This window comes from Molossus molossus, unplaced genomic scaffold, assembly GCF_014108415.1.
Source record: "Molossus molossus isolate mMolMol1 unplaced genomic scaffold, mMolMol1.p scaffold_m16_p_13, whole genome shotgun sequence".
Lineage (NCBI taxonomy): Eukaryota > Metazoa > Chordata > Mammalia > Chiroptera > Molossidae > Molossus > Molossus molossus.
The window spans coordinates 11,652,759-11,671,347 of NW_023425348.1; the positions used below are offsets into that span (position 1 = coordinate 11,652,759).

Consider the following 18,589-nt stretch of genomic DNA (forward strand, 5'->3'; position numbering starts at 1 on the left):
GCCTGTAAACTAATTTTTTTCCTGTCCTTCCTTCCTATGTCCTCTCTGTTTGGGCTTCTTAGCATAAATTATAGAAGTCTGGCCAACATGAAACAGTAAGTGGTTGAATTGGGGGCAGTGTCTCTCTCCCATGATCACAGCTCTCTCAAGCCTGCCACCTGTTCTGTACAGCTCGCTGGAGCGCAGCCACGCCCGTTCGTGTAGGTGTGCTCGTGCCTGCTTCCCTGCCACAGCGGCAGCGGCGGGGAGCTGCACAGAGACCGTGTGGCATGCAGAGCCAGAAATATTTGTCATTTGACCCCTTGCAGAAAGAGGGCACCCACCCTTCTCTCAAGCTATGAAAATGCTCTGGGCAATTTGGCGGCTCATCAGGGAATCTCTCTTAAGGGCCCAGACAATGTTTTAAATTAGAACTGGGGAATAAGGCCCAGGGAGAGTTAGGAAGGCGATCAGGATTGGCATATTCTAGAAATTGCAATGGCTGAGTTTTGGGAATAGCAAATATTAGGATTGTGAAACTGGAATGTTCTGTGGTTATGTTTTCTGGTTAAACAGTTCATGGCTCAGTTCCATGAAAAGATCTACCAGATGCTGAAGAACTTACTCCAGCTCTCTCCAGAAACCAAACACTGTATCTTGTCCTGGCTTGGAAACTGTTTGCATGCGAATGCAGGCCGCACCAAGATCTGGGCCAATCAGATGCCAGAAATCTTCTTCCAAATGTATGCCTCGGATGCCTTCTTTCTGAACCTGGGTGCTGCTCTCCTGAAGCTGTGCCAGCCCTTTTGCAAACCCAGATCCTCTCGGCTCCTCACCTTCAATCCCACCTACTGTGCTCTGAAGGAGCTGGATGATGAAGAACGGAAAATTAAAAATGTGCACATGAGAGGTAGGGGAGTGCTGGGCTTCCCAAAACTCTGTGTGTGTGTGCGCGCGCAAGTGTGTGTGCAAGTGAGTGTGCGTGCGTGCATGAGTGTGAGCGCGCAAGTGCATGTGAGTGTGAGCGCGCAAGTGTCTGCATGTGTGTCTGCATGAGTGTGAATGTGCACACGTGTGTGTGCTTGAGTGTGTCCGCATATGAGTGTGTGCGTGCACATGTGTGTGTTAGTGTGAATGACAGGGAAGCCCTCACATCCTTATCCTTTCTCACAAAGGTGCCTCTTAAAGAAGAGGCAGCAGAGAGCTGTACAGATGTTCCAAGGACAGACTCTCAGATATATAACGGGTAGATTTTAGATGTTGAACTTCAGTGAGACCTTCCCTCTGAATTTGGCAGCCTTGGGTATTCATTCATCACTTCTTTTAAAAATGAATAAAGCCTAGTCCCTGTCCCTCATGAATTCAGAAATGCAGAAGGAGGCAGATAAGTGAACGGGTGGGTCATCCTAATAGGCGTAGGGCCGAGCTGTGGGGCACAGGAAGGAGCGAGACACCCTACAGAGCGGGAGGTCTTCACAGCTGAGCTGAGAGCCGAGGTGGGCCCAGCAGGCAGAGGCCAAAAGAGGCCCTTTGTGCAGAGGGAACAGCAGACACAGGTGCAGAGTGTGCAGGGCTTGACTGAGGGGTGGGGAGAAGGGCCCTGGCTGCGCAAGGCGGGGGGGGGGGGTGGGGGATGGCAGGAAATGAGTTTGTGGGGCGGAAGACTGGGGCCAGATTAGAGAAAACTGGAACATTACAGAGAAGCGAAAAGAAAGTAAGTCATTCATAATTCTACCACTCAGAGTGAATCAGCTTAATTTCGGTGTACGTATTTCTTCCGAGTTTTATAACTTTTCTAGTTATAGAAGTAGTACATGTCCAAAAGCAAATAACTTTAAATACAGAACAAAATAAATACAATGATCCATTGTCTGGCACCTGAAAAATCTAGTGATTGGTCATTCCGTTTAATATTTGGTGATTTCATAATTGAGCTAAAAAAATTTGACTGCATTTCTGTAGACTGAGAAACCAAGATGTTTTTAGACAGAGGAGTAGTAATGTGAAAAGATTTGTTTTTAAGAAGATACCACTAAGAAACAACGAAAGGAGAAATCACTGGTAGCAGTGTCGAAGTGGAAGTGGAGTTAGGGGCCCCGAGGCCGTTCACTCTTCCTTCTAACTTCTTCGAGGTTTGGACAAAGAAACCTGTCTGATCCCAGCTGTGCGGGAGCCCAAGTTTCCCCAGAGCTACAACCTTGTAACCGAGAACCTCGTCCTGACAGCCTACGCCTTGTACTTGGGATTTCACAGGTAACTCCCGACGTCATCGGGAAAGAACCATTCAGTGTGTTTGAACCAGAAAGTTCAAAGTTAGTCTTAACAACCTCACTTTCTCCTGAAGTCTCACATTGGTTCTAGTAGGAAAGGGACGTTATATGCATTTATTTGTGTTTACATGAATTGGCTTTGTCCAAGTAACTTCCATTTATTTATTTATTTATAATCCTCAGCCAAGGATATTTTTCCATTGATTTTTAGAGAGAGTAGAAGGGAGTGAGGGAGGGAGAGAGAAACACTGATGTGAGAAACACGGCAATTGGTTGCTTCCCGCATAGACCCCAGCCAGGGCCGGGGACTGAACCCATAGCCCTCTAGTGCTCAAGCTGACACTCTACCCACTGAGCCACGCTGGCCAGGGCTTGAATTGATTTTTAATTATTGACCTATTAAACTTTTAAAATTGAAGATACACTAGCATTCTCTCTAAACGTGCACATGTTAAAATCGCCATCTTCCTCTTATCACCTGTAGACCTGGAATTGTCGTTTAATGCTTCACTCTCTGCTCCTGAGTTTCCATTCCTCACTGCTCTGGAGGGTCAGGGCAGCACCGCTGCGCCGAGCAGAGGCAGAAGCAGGAGTGTCCGTAAGGTTCCAGTAAGGGCAGCAGGGCACAGGAGCCGTGTCTCAGAGACGGGGTCCAGAAGGTGGAAACTCGACGGGAGCGTGTCACTTTCCACAGTGGTTCTGGTTCTGGCCGGAATCACTCTGAGATGTGGTTCTGGTTCTGGCTGGAATCACTCTGAGATGTGGTTCTGGTTCTGCTGGCTGGAATCACTCTGAGATGTGTCCCCTCTGGTCCGGCTGCTGTGACTGCGCATATCAATAAGGAGAGCAGCTGGTGACTCGCTCACAGGTGTAGTCTGGAAAGGAGGACCGAGGACAGCGGTGTTCACTGCCTTCTCCGGATACTTAAAGTGACAGAGCACTGTTCACAACAGCAAATTTCGCCCTGGCCGGTTTGGCTCAGCAGTTGGAGCATCAGCCTGCGGACCAGAGAGTCCCGGGTTCGGTTCCTGCTAGGTGCACATAACAAAACAAAACAACTAAACAAAGAGCTAACACCTACTAAAAAAAAATTCTCAAAAAATTAAATGAAAGTATATCTTTATTAGAGAGTTTTCCTATCCCTGTCATTGACGTCTTAAATGAGATAATAGGGAACAATTCAGCATGTGTTCGACCTGTTCAGCCACCTAGATTCACACACACAAATGCGTGGCGTCTAGTTTCCCAAGACAGGCCCCCTGCCCCACGCGTTATCTGCGGGCCGAAGAGGATGACTTCAGACTGTGCGCATGGAGAAAACTTCGTCACGTTGCATTAGGGCCTCCTTTCCTTCGAGAGCGTTTGGCTGACCCCTCGTGAGAACCTGCTGCTGAGCAGCGGAGGCTGGGCGCTGCTGTCACGCCACTCACCTGCGCGTGGCCGGCGGCGGCGGATGCCTCCTCCCCAGCTCCGCGTCTCCCAGCCACGCCTAAGTACAGTCCTTGCTCCCGTGCGGTCACTCTCCTGCTGGGCTTCTATTTGAGATAACAGCCCGTCACCCTGGCCAGTGTGACTCAGTGGCAGTGTTGGCCCATGCATCAAAGGGTCGCGGGTTGGATTCCGGTCAAGGGCACGTACCTCTGTTGTGGTTCGGCCCCAGCCCTGGTCCGGGTCATGCGGGGGGCAACCAGTCCATGTGTCCCTCTCGTCTCGATGTTTCTCTCTCCCACTCTATCTAAAGATAAATAGAAAACTATCCTTGGGTGAGGATTAAAAATAAGTAAATAAACAAACAACAGCCCAGTCCACGCCCTGCTGAACCAGCTGCTGTTCTTCGGAAGCTGCTAAGGACTGTAATTGCGTCAGTCCTGCTGAATGCTCAGTGACATTTCCCCAGTGCTCTGCCCCTGCCTGTCAGCAAGGTCGTGGGTGCCTTCTGTGTCATCACAGCAGCAGCTCCCTGCACCCTCAAAGAGATACCGGAATAAGTAGATGAGGATTTTCATTTCTGGAGTGGTCTGTATGTGACTGTGCCTGTATGAGCCCCCTGACCCAGTCTCTCCTGCTTTCTTGGGGGCAGGTTGCATGATCAGATGGTAAAAATCAACCAGAATCTGCACCGGCTGCAGGTCGCCTGGCGGGATGCTCAGCAGAGCTCCAGCCCTGCTGCTGACAACCTGCGTGAGCAGTTCGAACGACTCATGACCATCTATCTTTCCACCAAGACTGCCATGACTGAGCCCCAGATGCTCCAGAACTGCCTGAACCTGCAGGTGTCCATGGCTGTCCTCCTGGTTCAGCTGGCCATCGGCAACGAGGGCTCCCAGCTGGCCGAGCTGACGTTCCCTCTGCCAGACAGCTGCAGCTCCTTGGCTTACGTGCCGGGTAAGCAGGCTTTCCCTGGGACCTCCTGTTTGTAGCCGTCTGGGCTTAACTGTCCCTCGGCGGGTCAGTCCTCAGAATGCCCTTCAGTTATCCTTGCACTGTCTCTGGGCAAATTCCTCGACTTGCAGAGACTGTCCACCGGGGACGGGGGAGCTGCCAGCCTGTCCTCAGCCTGTGTCCTCACTGCGCGCGTGTCAGAAAAGCCCAAGCACCGAGGCAGTCAGGCTCTCATTGCTCTTGGTCTCCATCTTCAGTAGTTTGGCTTGAAGATTTGTCCGGCTCTCCTGTGCTGTGCTTTAGGGGGTCCTCCTGTTGGTTAACTGAGGAAGCAGGTTGTATGTGTGAGTATGACGTGAGCGGTTGACCGGCATTATCCATCGTATGTTCTTGATCACTGCAGTGTTCATCTATTGCAGAGTAACGAGTTACCCCGAAACATGGAGACTTTAAGACAGCAGACGTCATTCCACACAGTTCTGTGTGTCAGGAATCCAGGGGCAGCTTAGCTGCATGGTTCTGACCCGGGGTCGCATGAGGTTTTAGCCAAGCTGTCAACCACGGCCACAGGATCTGAAGGGGCTGAAGGGGCTGCTCACAGACGTAGTCATGTGGTTGTTGGCAGACCTCTGGTGCTTGCTGGCCTCTTGTCTGGGCCACACAGGCCTCTCCTTAGTACTGCTCCTGCTGCCGCAGCTGGCTTCCCCCAGAGCAAGCGACCAAGTGGAAGCTGTTGGCTTTTATAGCGTCATCATGGACGTGACATGCCATCACCTGTGTGTGCCTCAGGGTGTACCTCCTACCCTGGGAGAGTGTGGGGTGTGACAACCAAGGGCATGAGTACTAGGAGGTGAGACCGTCCTGGAGATGGGGGACCACAGCCACCTAGTGAACTTCATTCAAGGTTCTTCACACATCTGAGGGGTTGTTCGATGCACAGTTGGCCGTGAGTGTCGAAAGTCAGCATACTTTCTTACGGCACCGGCGTGTGCTGACAGTAGTCTTGTGTCTCTGCTGCTCTCATACTTACTTGGATAAAAATAAGAATGAACACATTTCAGGAGATTCTGCATTTCCTAGCTTGCCACCATTCCTAGGGACTACAAGACGTGGTTTTGTTAGCCTTCCTTAAGTGCAGTGTAGAGCTTGTGTGTATGGAGTCAGACGTCTGCTCAGTTCCAATGGGGAAAAAAAATTTTTTTTCCAGAATTTTTTGCAGATAACCTGGGTGATTTCCTCATCTTTCTCCGCCGCTTTGCTGATGACATCCTAGAGACATCAGCAGACTCCCTGGAACATGTCCTTCACTTCATCACCGTCTTCACTGGAAGCGTAGAAAGGTAAACGATGGAAGCTCAGCCGCACTGCTCAGAGCTGCAGAACCTCGGAAGGCCTCTAGCCGAGCAGCGAGCAGGCTGACTCAGCGCTGCCTTCGGAAGGCCTCTAGCCGAGCAGCGAGCAGGCTGACTCAGCGCTGCCTTCGGAAGGCCTCTAGCCGAGCAGTGAGCAGGCTGACTCAGCGCTGCCTTCGGAAGGCCTCTAGCCGAGCAGCGAGCAGGCTGACTCAGCGCTGTCTTCGGAAGGTCTCTAGCCGAGCAGTGAGCAGGCTGACTCAGCGCTGCCTTCGGAAGTTGTTTAGCATTAATCGGTCACCTGACCCATCTTTATGGGTAGCCAAAAAGCCCCACTCTTGAGGGGCAGAGGACTTTGCCCACAGAGAATTTGAATTTGCACATAAGGCGCCTGATAGGAGCTCTGCTGCTCGCCCCTGGTTAGTGCAGAACCCTTACCAGTGCCAGCCAGGTGCCAGTGACCTTTCAGTAATCACATGATACAGTTTGCTCTTGAAATCCCAAGTTGGATGAGCAGTAAACTTAGGTGAACGCTTTCTGATTTCAAGTCTTCCTCGTTCATAGCTTCTAGTTCTCTTTCCCAAAGATGCTCACTAACCTACAGAGATGCTTCTCTGATGTTCCTGGTGCCTAGGCCAAAGGAAACAAACACTGTGTACTTAAATGAAGATTCGCTACACAGAGGAGAGAATGGTCCACCGTCCCTGAAGCCATGTCACGAGAAGTAGGAAAAGGCCAGTCCTCCCCCTAACTGAGCAGATCTACTGAGAAGACACAAGTCAGCACTTTGCCAGGCACGCGTGGCGCTGTGAGTGGCGTGGGGTCGTTGTCCCCCCCTGCTCTCAGAAAGCTCGGAAGGGCACGTTCATCCCAGAGGAGGCAGTCCGGAAATGGCGAGCAGTAAAGAATGCATTGTCACAGAGAAGTACACAGAATGGCCAGATCCTGAACGCAAACCTAAGTGCTCACCCTCGCAGTCGGTAAGCTGTGACCTCAAAAGTTGGATGGTAACCCTGCATCATCCCCAGAAACTGACCGACCTCACACCGCAGGTGCAGTTTTGCTCGCCGCAGTGCTGGCTGGTCCGGGACGTTTCGGCCCCGGGGAGAGAAGAGCCATGCCGATTTGACTCCTTGGCTCGGACGCTTTCGGCACGTGTCCTTGTCGGCCTGGCCAAGCCACTGTACCTAAGGGAAAAAGGTTCCTGTTGCTCCCAGCACTCCTGAGAGACTGGGTAGCCCTGTACCCATGTGTACACCAGTATTTTTGGAGAAATGAAAATCTGAAGTGGCTGAGATAAATGATGATGAAGATGATGAAATAGTTTTCAAACTGCCCTTATCTGGCATAAAAGAAACAGAAGACGGGAGCTCCTACACAATGAAGGACAAGACAGAGGAAAAGCAGTCAATGGTTCTGAATATCACGTATACTTCTGGAAAATGTGATTTTATTATGGGCTGCTTTTTTTCTATTGGAGCAGACACAGTGGCATGCAACTGTTGACAAGATGATCAGAAAAGACGCTGCGGCCCAGTCCAAGGAAAGCAGGCGGTGGTTCTGGCTGGCCGCCCGGCAGTACAGGAGTGCGTCCCAGCTTGCAGCGGCCAGGCTCACGCCCGTGTCCCGGGCTTCTTTACAGATTCGTGTCTGTCTTCAGTTACTCTGCCTGGATGGAAGGGTCACCGTTAGCTTCAGGGTCAAGCACTAAACTGTAGTCTTTATTGTCACCATCAAATAAAGAAAAGAAAATATTGAAAGAAAACAAGTCTACCAGCTCAGTTTGCTTTCTGCCGTTTGCAGGATGAAGAATCCCCACCTGAGGGCCAAACTGGCCGAGGTGTTGGAAGCAGTGATGCCCCACCTGGATCAGACCCCGAGTCCTCTGGTATCCAGCGTGTTCCACCGGAAGCGTGTGTTCTGCAGCTATCCGTATGCACCACGCCTGGCAGAGGCTCTGATCAAGGTGTTCGTGGACATTGAGTTCACAGGTAAAGCAGTGCAGGGCTGCAGAGCTGGTCCATGGCAGTGACACAGCTGGTCCAGGCTCCGACCTCAGAAAGATGTCATCGGCCGTCATGTGTTGGATTCCTACCCTGTGCCACCTTGGTGCTAAGTGCTTGTGTTCACATTGTCTCATTAGCTTGTCACCTGGAAAGTTTTACTTACTGTCGTCATTTTACATACAAGGACATGGATCCTCAAAAAGATGAGATGGTTTGTCCTACAGCTAAGTGGTCGACTCAGGTCTGTGTCGCCTGACCTAAAAAAACCCCACATACTCTTATCAACTTTATTGTATTGCTTGATCAAATCATACTCAAGCAGATTAGGTTGTCCAATTAAAACCTGAGTCTTGCCCTGGCCAGTTTGGCTCAGCGGTTAGAGCATCGGCCCACAGACCAGAGAGTCCTGGGTTCAGTTCCCGCTAAGGGTACATCAGTTGCAGTTTGTCCCTGGCCCCGGTTGGGATTGTGTGGGTGGCGACCACTCAATGGATCTCTCTCACGTCTATGTTTCTCTCTCTCTTCCCCCCTCTCTCCCTCCTGCTCTGTCTGAAGGTAAATGCAAAAGTGTCCTCGGGTGAGGATAAAGAAAAAACACAAGAAAAACCTGAGTCCTTATTTTCTTTGCCTCAAAATTGCAGAATAGTGGATAATGAGACAGTATGCTGGTCGAGATAATCTTTTATCCCGACTGTCTAACTCTAACAGTCTAGTTCAACTAAGAATAACAGCAGGTGCCCTGGCCAGTTTGGCTCAGCAGTTACAGCAGCAACCCAAGAACCAAAGGGTCTTGGGTTCAATTCCCAGTCAAGAGCACGTTCCGGGGTTGCAAGTTCAATCCCTGGCCCTTGGGGCCATGTGGGAGGCTACCAATCAATATGTCTTACATCAGTGTTTCTCTCTCTCTCTCCCCTCTGCTCCCTCCCTTCCACTCTCTCTAAAAAAATCAATGGAAAAATATCCTCAGGTGAGGATTAACTAAAAAAAAAAAAAATTCCCTTTCTTTCTTGGCCTTTTGTGATCTAACCCTGAGATGCTATGTTTGAGTAAACAGTTCTCCATCTCAACCAGTAAACAGGATGTTAAGCAGTTATTTAAGACCCTTTTAATTTGTATTATTTTTTTAATCTTCACCTGAAGATAGATTTTTTTATTTCAGAGAGAGGGAGAAAAAGAAACACTGATGTGAGAGAGAAACTTCAATTGGTTGCCTCTTGCACGTACCTGAACCAGGGACTGAACCCACAACCTAGGTATGTGCTCTGACTAGGGATCGAATCCAAGACTTTTCGGTGTATGGGACGGCGCTCCAACCGTGTCATACCAACCAGGGCTAGACTCCTTTCAAAGGAGATGTCCCACTAGCCAGTGATAAATTTTATTTTTCAATTTTATTTTTCAATTACAGTTTACATTCAATATTATTTTGCATTAGTTTCAGGTGTACAGCATAGTTGTTAGACGATTCTTTATAGAGAGACATTAACAGTTTATTGACTGCCTTTCCATATTTGTAGTTTGACTTTGTCACTTGCTCACCTGAGCCTTGGTTTCCTCATCTGTTAAATGGGTTGAAGTGATGAGAGATAGTACGTGTAAATCTTCATGATACATGAGAAGTTGACCAATAAGTTGCTGCAGTCATGTCGTTATAAGACCATTACAGCCCTCTGGTGGTCATGGAGGATGTATTATAACTCCTGTCTCCCTCTGAGGGAGTGGGAGTTGGCAAGGTAAGGAGACGCATCACGTGGAGCAGGAGGAGCCCTCGGTCTTCCGACTCCACAGCCCATGCTTGTCGTCATACAACCCAGCCTGCGGTGCTCCCCGGGACCTTGGGTGCGTCAAAGCAATGCAGGCCTCAGACATTTAGCTCCCGGCCTGACTGTCCAGAGTGACCGACGACCAGCTGGCAGCACACTGGCACGTCACTGTGAAGAATGGGGACAGTTCCTTTCCCGTCCACTAGCTGTCCCTGACACTGTGCAGCCCAGAGGCCTGTTCAGAGTCTGACAAGTGCTGTCCGTTTGGGGTAGAAACATTTGTCCCTTGGCTTTCTTGTCCGGCCTGGTCCTTCCCTGTTCTGTCGGGAAGGACACGACCAAACACCTGGCCGCAGCGCTAGACCTTTATAGACTCAGTGCCCTTGACATGTTCAGAATAAAGGGAAGTGGCTCCGCGTGGGCGGGAGCCCTGCTCTGTCTCTAATGGGCCATCTTTGCTGTTGGTTTGGTGTTTCTGCTCTTCCCTTACTCCAGGAGACCCCCATCAGTTTGAACAGAAGTTTAATTACCGCCGTCCCATGTACCCCATTCTAAGGTACATGTGGGGGACAGATGCCTATCGAGAGAGCATCAAGGTGAGAGGCTTTTCGGTGAAACCAAACTGAGTAGTCTGAGTTTTGCTTCAGATACGCCCAGTGAGCTGTGGTTCAGTACTAAACAGTTTTCTCTGGCCTGGGACTTACAGGATTTGGCTGACTATGCCTCTAAGAATTTAGAAGCCATGAATCCCCCACTTTTTCTCCGCTTTCTAAACCTGCTAATGAACGATGCCATCTTCCTTCTGGATGAAGCCATACAGGTAAAAAACAAAACAAAACAGATTTGCTGTTCCTATGCCATCAAATCATGACCAGCACATACTCTTGACCCTTTAGTCACAATAGAGCAGCCTGAGGCCCCAGACCTGCAGTGGTCGTGTGCTGCCGCCTCGCCACACAGGCTTGAGAAGTGCTGTCCATCAGAGCCGAGACCAAGGCTCAGGGAAGCCTCAGGCGAGGAGGTGCTTTGGCAGAGGCGGGACCGCAGCAGACTGATTAGGCCAGAACTGCGCAAGGGACCAGGATCGTGCGTCCATTCGGTGGCTCATTTCCAGCCTTTCCAGCCCAACATATCAGTAAAGTGGCTCATAGGGCAATGATGATTTTTTTTCCTTTATTGATTTTAGAGGGAGAGGGAAAGAGAAATAGAAACATCGATGGGAGAGAACATTGATCGGCCGCCTCCTGCACACCCCTACTGGGGATCAGGCCTACGACCTAGGCATGTGCCCTGACCGGGAATCAAACCGGCGACCTCTTGGTGCAGGGTTGATGAGCAGCCACGAGCCACATTGGCCGGACAAGGCAATGATTCTTACCCCTCTCTTCTAAAAGATTCTCATTTGTACACCACTGCTGGAAAAAAAACTAGTTTGGGATATTTTTCCTATAAAGACCAGGTCATCGACCCTCTTCATCTCTCCACGGCCGTCCAGAGCCTCAGCTGTGGGAACACGAGTTGCGCAGGTGCACAGCGGGCGCCCCTCAGCACCGTAGCGGGCCTTTGCCGTGCTCTGCAGCCGCCTGCTGCTCGTGTGGAAGCGGTGCTGGTGGGCATGGCCCAGCGGGCGCCCCTCAGCACCGTAGCGGGCCTTTGCCGTGCTCTGCAGCCGCCTGCTGCTCGTGTGGAAGCGGTGTTGGTGGGCATGGCCCAGCGGGCACCCCTCAGCACCGTAGCGGGCCTTTGCCCTGCTCTGCAGCCGCCGGCTGCTCGTGTGGAAGCGGTGCTGGTGGGCATGGCCCAGCGGGCACCCCTCAGCACCGTAGCGGGCCTTTGCCGTGCTCTGCAGCCGCCTGCTGCTCGTGTGGAAGCGGTGCTGGTGGGCATGGCCCAGCGGGCACCCCTCAGCACCGTAGCGGGCCTTTGCCGTGCTCTGCAGCCGCCTGCTGCTCGTGTGGAAGCGGTGTTGGTGGGCATGGCCCAGCGGGCGCCTCTCAGCACCGTAGCGGGCCTTTGCCGTGCTCTGCAGCCGCCTGCTGCTCGTGTGGAAGCGGTGCTGGTGGGCATGGCCCAGCGGGCGCCTCTCAGCACCGTAGCGGGCCTTTGCCCTGCTCTGCAGCCGCCTGCTGCTCGTGTGGAAGCGGTGCTGGTGGGCATGACCCAGCGGGCGCGGAGCGGGAGATCGTGAAGGCAGCCCACTGGGCAGCCGTGAGCTCCTCGTATTGATGAGCAGTCTCCCCGCAACTTGTGTTTCATTTGTGAGATCGTTTTCCTGCTTTTTTCATAATCCTGAAGCTTTCAGATGGATTTTCTTAGAAAACAAAACAAGCCGTGTAGTAAACACCTTCTCAGCAAGAGCGGCGACCAGACTGGCGCAGGCGGCACTTCGAGGGCCTGTGGCTCCCACGCGTCGCGCAGCAGCGAGGGGAGGGTCGCGAGCTTCTCCTTCCAGACAGCGGCGTGTCTGGCAGGGCTTTGGGTGTTCATAAACAACTTGGGGGACTTTTTTTTCCATCTTTCAAGAAGGATTCATCTTTTTTTTAAACTGTAGCCTGTTTTCTCCTGGATTTCCTGTACCTTCCTTTCTGTTTCACACACTAATATTTCTAGGGGAGTTACCAATAAGTCTGCCTAGCCCCAAACAAAACTATATGGAGCCACAATTCTTCTTTTTTTTTTCTTTTTTCCTAAAGTACATTTTTTAGCTTCAGCCCTAGGCCGAGAAATAAAACCTCATGTCTCTTGTGGTAACGCCTGGTTTGCCCAGCACAGGGGACTAGACTTTAAATAGGACCTCTTAAATATGACCTTCCCTTCAACTGCGCTGTCTCTCTGACACGTTCCACCTCTGGTTTCCGTAGTATCTGAGCAAGATAAAGATCCAGCAGATTGAGAAGGACCGAGGCGAGTGGGACAGTCTGACTCCGGAAGCCCGTCGAGAAAAGGAAGCTGGCCTGCAGATGTTCGGACAGCTGGCCCGTTTCCATAACATCATGTCCAACGAGACCATCGGCACGCTCGCCTTTCTGACGTCAGGTAAGGACGCAGCACAGCTTCCCCGAAACAGGCAGTGGTAGGTGCTCGTCTGAGATCAGCCCGGCCGGGACAGGCAGTGGTGGGTGCTCCGTCTAAGATCAGCCCGGCCGGGACAGGCAGTGGTAGGTTCTCCGTCTAAGATCAGCCCGGCCGGGACAGGCAGTGGTAGGTGCTCCATCTGAGATCAGCCCGGCCGGGACAGGCAGTGGTAGGTGCTCGTCTGAGATCAGCCCGGCCGGGACAGGCAGTGGTGGGTGCTCCGTCTAAGATCAGCCCGGCCGGGACAGGCAGTGGTAGGTTCTCCGTCTGAGATCAGCCCGGCCGGGACAGGCAGTGGTGGGTGCTCCGTCTAAGATCAGCCCGGCCGGGACAGGCAGTGGTAGGTGCTCCATCTGAGATCAGCCCGGCCGGGACAGGCAGTGGTAGGTGCTCGTCTGAGATCAGCCCGGCCGGGACAGGCAGTGGTAGGTGCTCCGTCTAAGATCAGCCCGGCCGGGACAGGCAGTGGTAGATGCTCCGTCTGAGATCAGCCCGGCCGGGACAGGCAGTGGTAGGTGCTCCGTCTAAGATCAGCCCGGCCGGGACAGGCAGTGGTAGGTGCTCGTCTGAGACCAGCCCGGCCGGGACAGGCAGTGGTAGGTGCTCCGTCTGAGATCAGCCCGGCCGGGACAGGCAGTGGTAGGTGCTCCGTCTGAGATCAGCCCGGCCGGGACAGGCAGTGGTAGGTGCTCCGTCTGAGATCAGCCCGGCCGGGACAGGCAGTGGTAGGTGCTCCGTCTGAGATCAGCCCGGCCGGGACAGGCAGTGGTAGGTGCTCCGTCTGAGATCAGCCCGGCCGGGACAGGCAGTGGTAGGTGCTCGTCTGAGATCAGCCCGGCCGGGACAGGCAGTGGTGGGTGCTTGTCTGAGACCAGCCCGGCCGGGACAGGCAGTGGTGGGTGCTCGTCTGAGATCAGCCCGGCTGGAACGAGGAATGCAGACTGAGGACGGAATCCTCCACACGAGAGAGAAGTGAGTTGCTAGAGAGGCTCCAGTAGAAATGGTGATGAGGAAATGCCGCCTCTCAGAGCTGCCAAAGAGCATAGATGGGTGGGATTTTTCCTGAGGACAAATTATCCAGATAACTCTATCAGGGGTGGAGAGGAGGCTTATTAAACTGAAAAATATTCTTGAACTCTCGTTAAATGTGATGGATCAGACAGACATCTATCTCCGCCGCCTCTAGGGCTACACTGTCCAATGCAGTAGCCACTGGCCACACACATTGGGCTGTAAGCATGTAAAATGTGGCTAGTCTGAATTGAGTGGTGCCGTAAATACATACACCCTGCAAGACTTAGTGTTAACAACGAAATGTTTATTAATAACTTGTATATTGATTATACACAAAATGACAGCCAAGGATCACCGGACATTTGAGGAAATCTTTCTAACCTAAAACACATAATACCTGAACTTTTTTTTTTTTTTTTTTTTTTTTAGTTTATTGATTTTCAAAGAGAGAGGAAGCAGGAGGAGAAAGGGAGAAACACTCGATGTGAGAGGCAAACATCGGTCAGCGGTCTCACGCCCCCCACCAGGGATGAAGCCTGCAACCTGGGCACATGCCCTTAACTGGGAATTGAACCAGCAACCTTTTGGTGCACAGGACAAGGCTCTAACCAACTGAGCCCCACTGGCCAGGGCAGAACATGAAAACTTTTCTAAAAATCTTTATAATCTCAGAGGGGTAAGAGAAAAGGCAGCATATCAGTGGAAGGGTCAAAGATAAATTCAAGGAACACTTCCATGAAAGCAGAACAGAAATGACCCAGATCTTCCCACAACCACATCAGAATTAAAACCAAACTACAGCCCTGGCTAGTTAGAGTGTCAGCCCATGGACCAAAGGGTCGCAGGTTCAATTCCAGGTCAAGGGCACATACCTGGGTTGCAGGTTTGATCCCCCTCCTTGGTCGAGGTCATGCGGGAAGCAACCAATCGATGTGTTTCTCTTACATCAATGTTTCTCTCTCTCTCCCTCCCTCCCTCCCTTCCTCCCTCCCTTCCACTATATGTAAAAAAATAAATGGAAAAATATCCTCAAGTGAGAATTACAAAAAACCAAAAACTAAACTACAGAACAACCATCATTGAGAACCACCTGAAATCTAGCTGAATGGAAGTCAAGAATTTAAAGAAGCCACATCAAGACTGGTAGGAGGGGTGGAGACACTGAACAGGCTGGTCTTACACCTACATGTGCAGATAAAAATCCGGAGGGAGCCCTGGCTGGTGTGGCTCAGTTGCTTGGGCATCATCCCATGCACCAAAGGTGTCTGGTTCAGTTCCTGGTCAGGGCACACACCCAGGTTGTGGGCTCAGTCCCTGGTCCAAGTGCATATGGGAGGTAGCCAATCGATGATGTTTCTCTCACATAGAAACTCTCTCTCTCTCTCTCTCCCTCCTCTCCCTCTCTCTCTCCCCCTCCCCTCCCTCTCCCTCTCCCTCCCTCCCTCCCTCCTTCCCTCTTTCTGTCTCTCCCCCTTCCTTCCTTTCTCTCCCTAAAAATCAATTAAAAAACAAAAACCATTTTGTAACGTATCAGGAGGGAGCCCTGGCCAGTGTGGTTCTGCTGGCTGGGTTGCAGCCCCACGCACTGAAAAGTTGCTGGTTCTATTCCCGGCCAGGGCACATGCCAGAGGCAGTCGATCGATGTTTCACTTTCACATCGATTTTTCTCTCTCACTCCCCTTCTGCTCTCTAGAAATCTATTTTTTTAAAATCTTCAAAAAAAATCGGGAGGGATATCTCGGCTGCAGAGATTGCCCCCTGAGGGGCAAGGGGTCCCAGCCCCACACCAGGCCCCCTAGCCCAGGGTTCCAGAGCCGGACAGAGAAGTCCCCATCACTTCTGGCTATAAAAACCAGCAAGGTCTGTGGCTGAATGAGATGGAGGCTTCTGGAGTCCCAGGCAGTTCCTCTTAAAGGGCCTGTGCATAACTTGCTCAGACTCACTCCCTTCTGAATCCAGGCAGCTCGAAAGGCACAGGGACACACAGGGAGGAACTGAACTGTCTGGCATCAGGGCAGGAGCTGGAGGGCAGCTCTCTCCCAGACAGAGGGCTGGCAGAGGCCACTGTCCTTTGCTGAGCCTCCCCTCACAGAGCAGGCCCAGCCATATCTGAGTCTAAATCACCTGGTTGTCACTGCTTGCCCCACACTGGTGATTCCGAGACCCTACCCCATCCAACTTGCAGGTCGATCCAGGCCGTTTCCAGTGGCTGTTCCATACAGATGGCCTTCATTTTTCCTAAAGTCTCTCAAAACAAGCAGCATCTGGCCTCAGTGTGCCCCATGCCTCTCGATAAGTGGCCCCAGGCCTGGCACTAGCAGCAACCAGCCTTGATTCACAGCTTGGCCTTTCCTGGGCACCGCCAAGCACAGCACAAGTAGCGACCATCTGCAGATAGCTCTGTACTTGTAGCGTGTGGTCCTGGGCAGTACACAGGCAGTGGCTGACCTGGCCTGTACTTCCTGGCAGGCCCCAGAGCCCACGCATTTGGCAGACAGCTTCAGATCACATCGAAGCATCACCCACCCACCTCCACAAGTGTCACACTGAAGGGGCAGACTCGGTGGGCATCAGAACCCCACAAAGTAAGTCCTGCTCCATGGGCTGGGCCACTGCACAGCTAATCCTGCACAGTGTTTGCAGCCAGTCATCCTGAGTCAGTCCCTCCCAACGACATGCCAACAGCGATTAAGGCTCAACTACAACAGGAAGGTGTACACAGCCCTCATAGGGGCACACCTGTAGTGCCCAGATCAGGTGACCAGGGAGCCTGTTCCACTGGACTCTACAAGACACCTACTGCATGAGGCCACTCAAGCCTAGGAGATGGAGCAGCTCTACCTAATAGTGAAAGCAAACCCAGGGAGACAGCCAAAATGAGGAGACAAAGAAGCATGTCCCAAATGAAAGAACAGAACAAAACTCCAGAAAAAGAACTAAGCGAAATGGCGACAAGCAATCTACCAGATGCTGAGTTCAAAACACTGATTATAAGGATGCTCAATTAAATCAGAAGAATAGATGAACTTAGAACTTCAACAGGATAAGAAAGGACACTGAAACCATAAAAAAAGAACCAGTCAGAAATGAAGGATACACTAACTAAAATTAATACATTACAGGCACCCTGGCCAGTTTGGCTCAGTGGTTGAGCATCGGCCTGTGGACCAGAGAGTCCTGGGTTCAGTTCCCGCTAGGGGCACATACCACCAAAAAAGAAAAGAATACATTACAGGCCCAGCCGGTATGGCTTACTGGTTGAGCATCGACCCATGCACCAAGGAGTCGCCAGTTTGATTCCTGGTCAGGGCACATGCCCGGGTTGTGGGCCTAATCCCCAGCGGGGGCTGTGCAGGAGACAGCCAATCGATGTTCTATTTCATTGATGTTTCTATCTTTCTCCCTCTCCCTCTCTCTCTAAAAAAAAAGATATCTATTCTGCCTAAAAGATTTTTAAAACTAAAAATAAAGACTATATTACAGCCCTGGCCAGTTTGGCTCAGCGGTTGGAGTGTCGGCCTGTAGACCAGAGAGTCCCAGGTTCAGTTCCCACAAGGGGCACATATCAGAAAAAAAAAAAAAGCATTACAGGAAATCAATAGTAGAGTAGATGAAGCCAAAAATCAAAACAGTGATTTGGAATATAAGAAAGCAAAAACACCCAATCAGAACAGCAAAAAGAAAAAAGAATTTTAAAAAATGAGGATAGTTTAAGGAGCCTCTGGGACATACCAACATTCACATCATGGGGGTGCCAGAAGGAGAAGAGAGAGAGAGCAAGAAATTGAAAACCTATTTTAAAAAATAATGACAGAAAACTTCCCTAACCTGGTGAAGGAAATAGATATACAAGTCCAGGAAGCATAGAGAGTCCCAAACAAGATGAACCCAAAGATGCTCACACCAAGACACATCATAATTAAAATGCAAAAGGTTAGCCCTGACCAGTTTGTCTCAGCGGTTAGAGCGTCGGCCCGCGGACCAGATAGTTCCTAGTTTGGTTCCCGCTAAGGGCACGTACCTCGATTGCAGTTTGTCCCTGGCCCCAGTTGGGGTCTTGTGGGTGGCAACCACTCGATGTGTCTGTCTCACCTCGATGTTTCTCTCTCTTCCTTTATCCCTCCCGCTCTATCTGAAGATAAATGCAAAAAATGTCCTCAGGTGAGGATAAAAAATATATATATATATAAAAAAATAAAATGCAAAAGGTTAAATAAAGACAAAGAGAATCTTAAAAGCAGCAAGAGAAAAGCATTTAATTACCTATAAGGAAGCTCTAATAAGACTGTCAGCTGATTTCTTAACAGAAATTTTGCAGGCCAGAGGGATTGGCAAGAAATATTCAAAGTGATAAAAAGCAAAGACCAACAACCAAAATTACCCAGCAGAACTGTCATGTAGAATCAAAGGACGTGTGAAAAACTTCCCAGACAAGAAAAAGCTGCAGCTCATCACCACCAAACCAGTATCACATGAAATGTTAATGGGTCTTCTTTAAGAAAAAGAAAAAATATTTAAAATATGAACAATAAAATGGCAATAAGTACATATCTGTCAACAATTAAATCTAAAAAACAAAATAAATTAATAAACAGAACAGATACAGATTCATAGATACAGAGAACATTTTGATGGTTGCCAGGTGAGAAGGGGGTTGGGTGAAAAAGGAGAAAGATTAAGAAGTACAAATTGGCCCTGCCAGTGTGACTCAGTGGGTTGAGCATCTTCCCATGGACTGGGAGGTCTAG

The 18,589-nt window shown here is 50.7% G+C and overlaps 1 protein-coding gene across 2 annotated transcripts in view; it reads left to right on the forward strand.

Moving 5' to 3' along the window:
- Nucleotides 1-18,589, forward strand: part of UBE4A (ubiquitination factor E4A) — a 48,879-nt gene that overhangs the window by 19,889 nt on the left and 10,401 nt on the right. For both annotated transcript variants that reach the window (XR_004959198.1, XM_036257739.1), the window contains exons 9-16: nt 556-889; nt 2,112-2,232; nt 4,330-4,634; nt 5,839-5,971; nt 7,787-7,974; nt 10,248-10,348; nt 10,459-10,572; nt 12,614-12,788. Coding sequence is in view for 1 of the 2 variants with exons in the window: in XM_036257739.1 (XP_036113632.1) it covers nt 556-889; nt 2,112-2,232; nt 4,330-4,634; nt 5,839-5,971; nt 7,787-7,974; nt 10,248-10,348; nt 10,459-10,572; nt 12,614-12,788 (1,471 nt within the window). In the remaining variant the exon portion in view is untranslated. The remainder of the gene's footprint in view (nt 1-555; nt 890-2,111; nt 2,233-4,329; nt 4,635-5,838; nt 5,972-7,786; nt 7,975-10,247; nt 10,349-10,458; nt 10,573-12,613; nt 12,789-18,589) is intronic.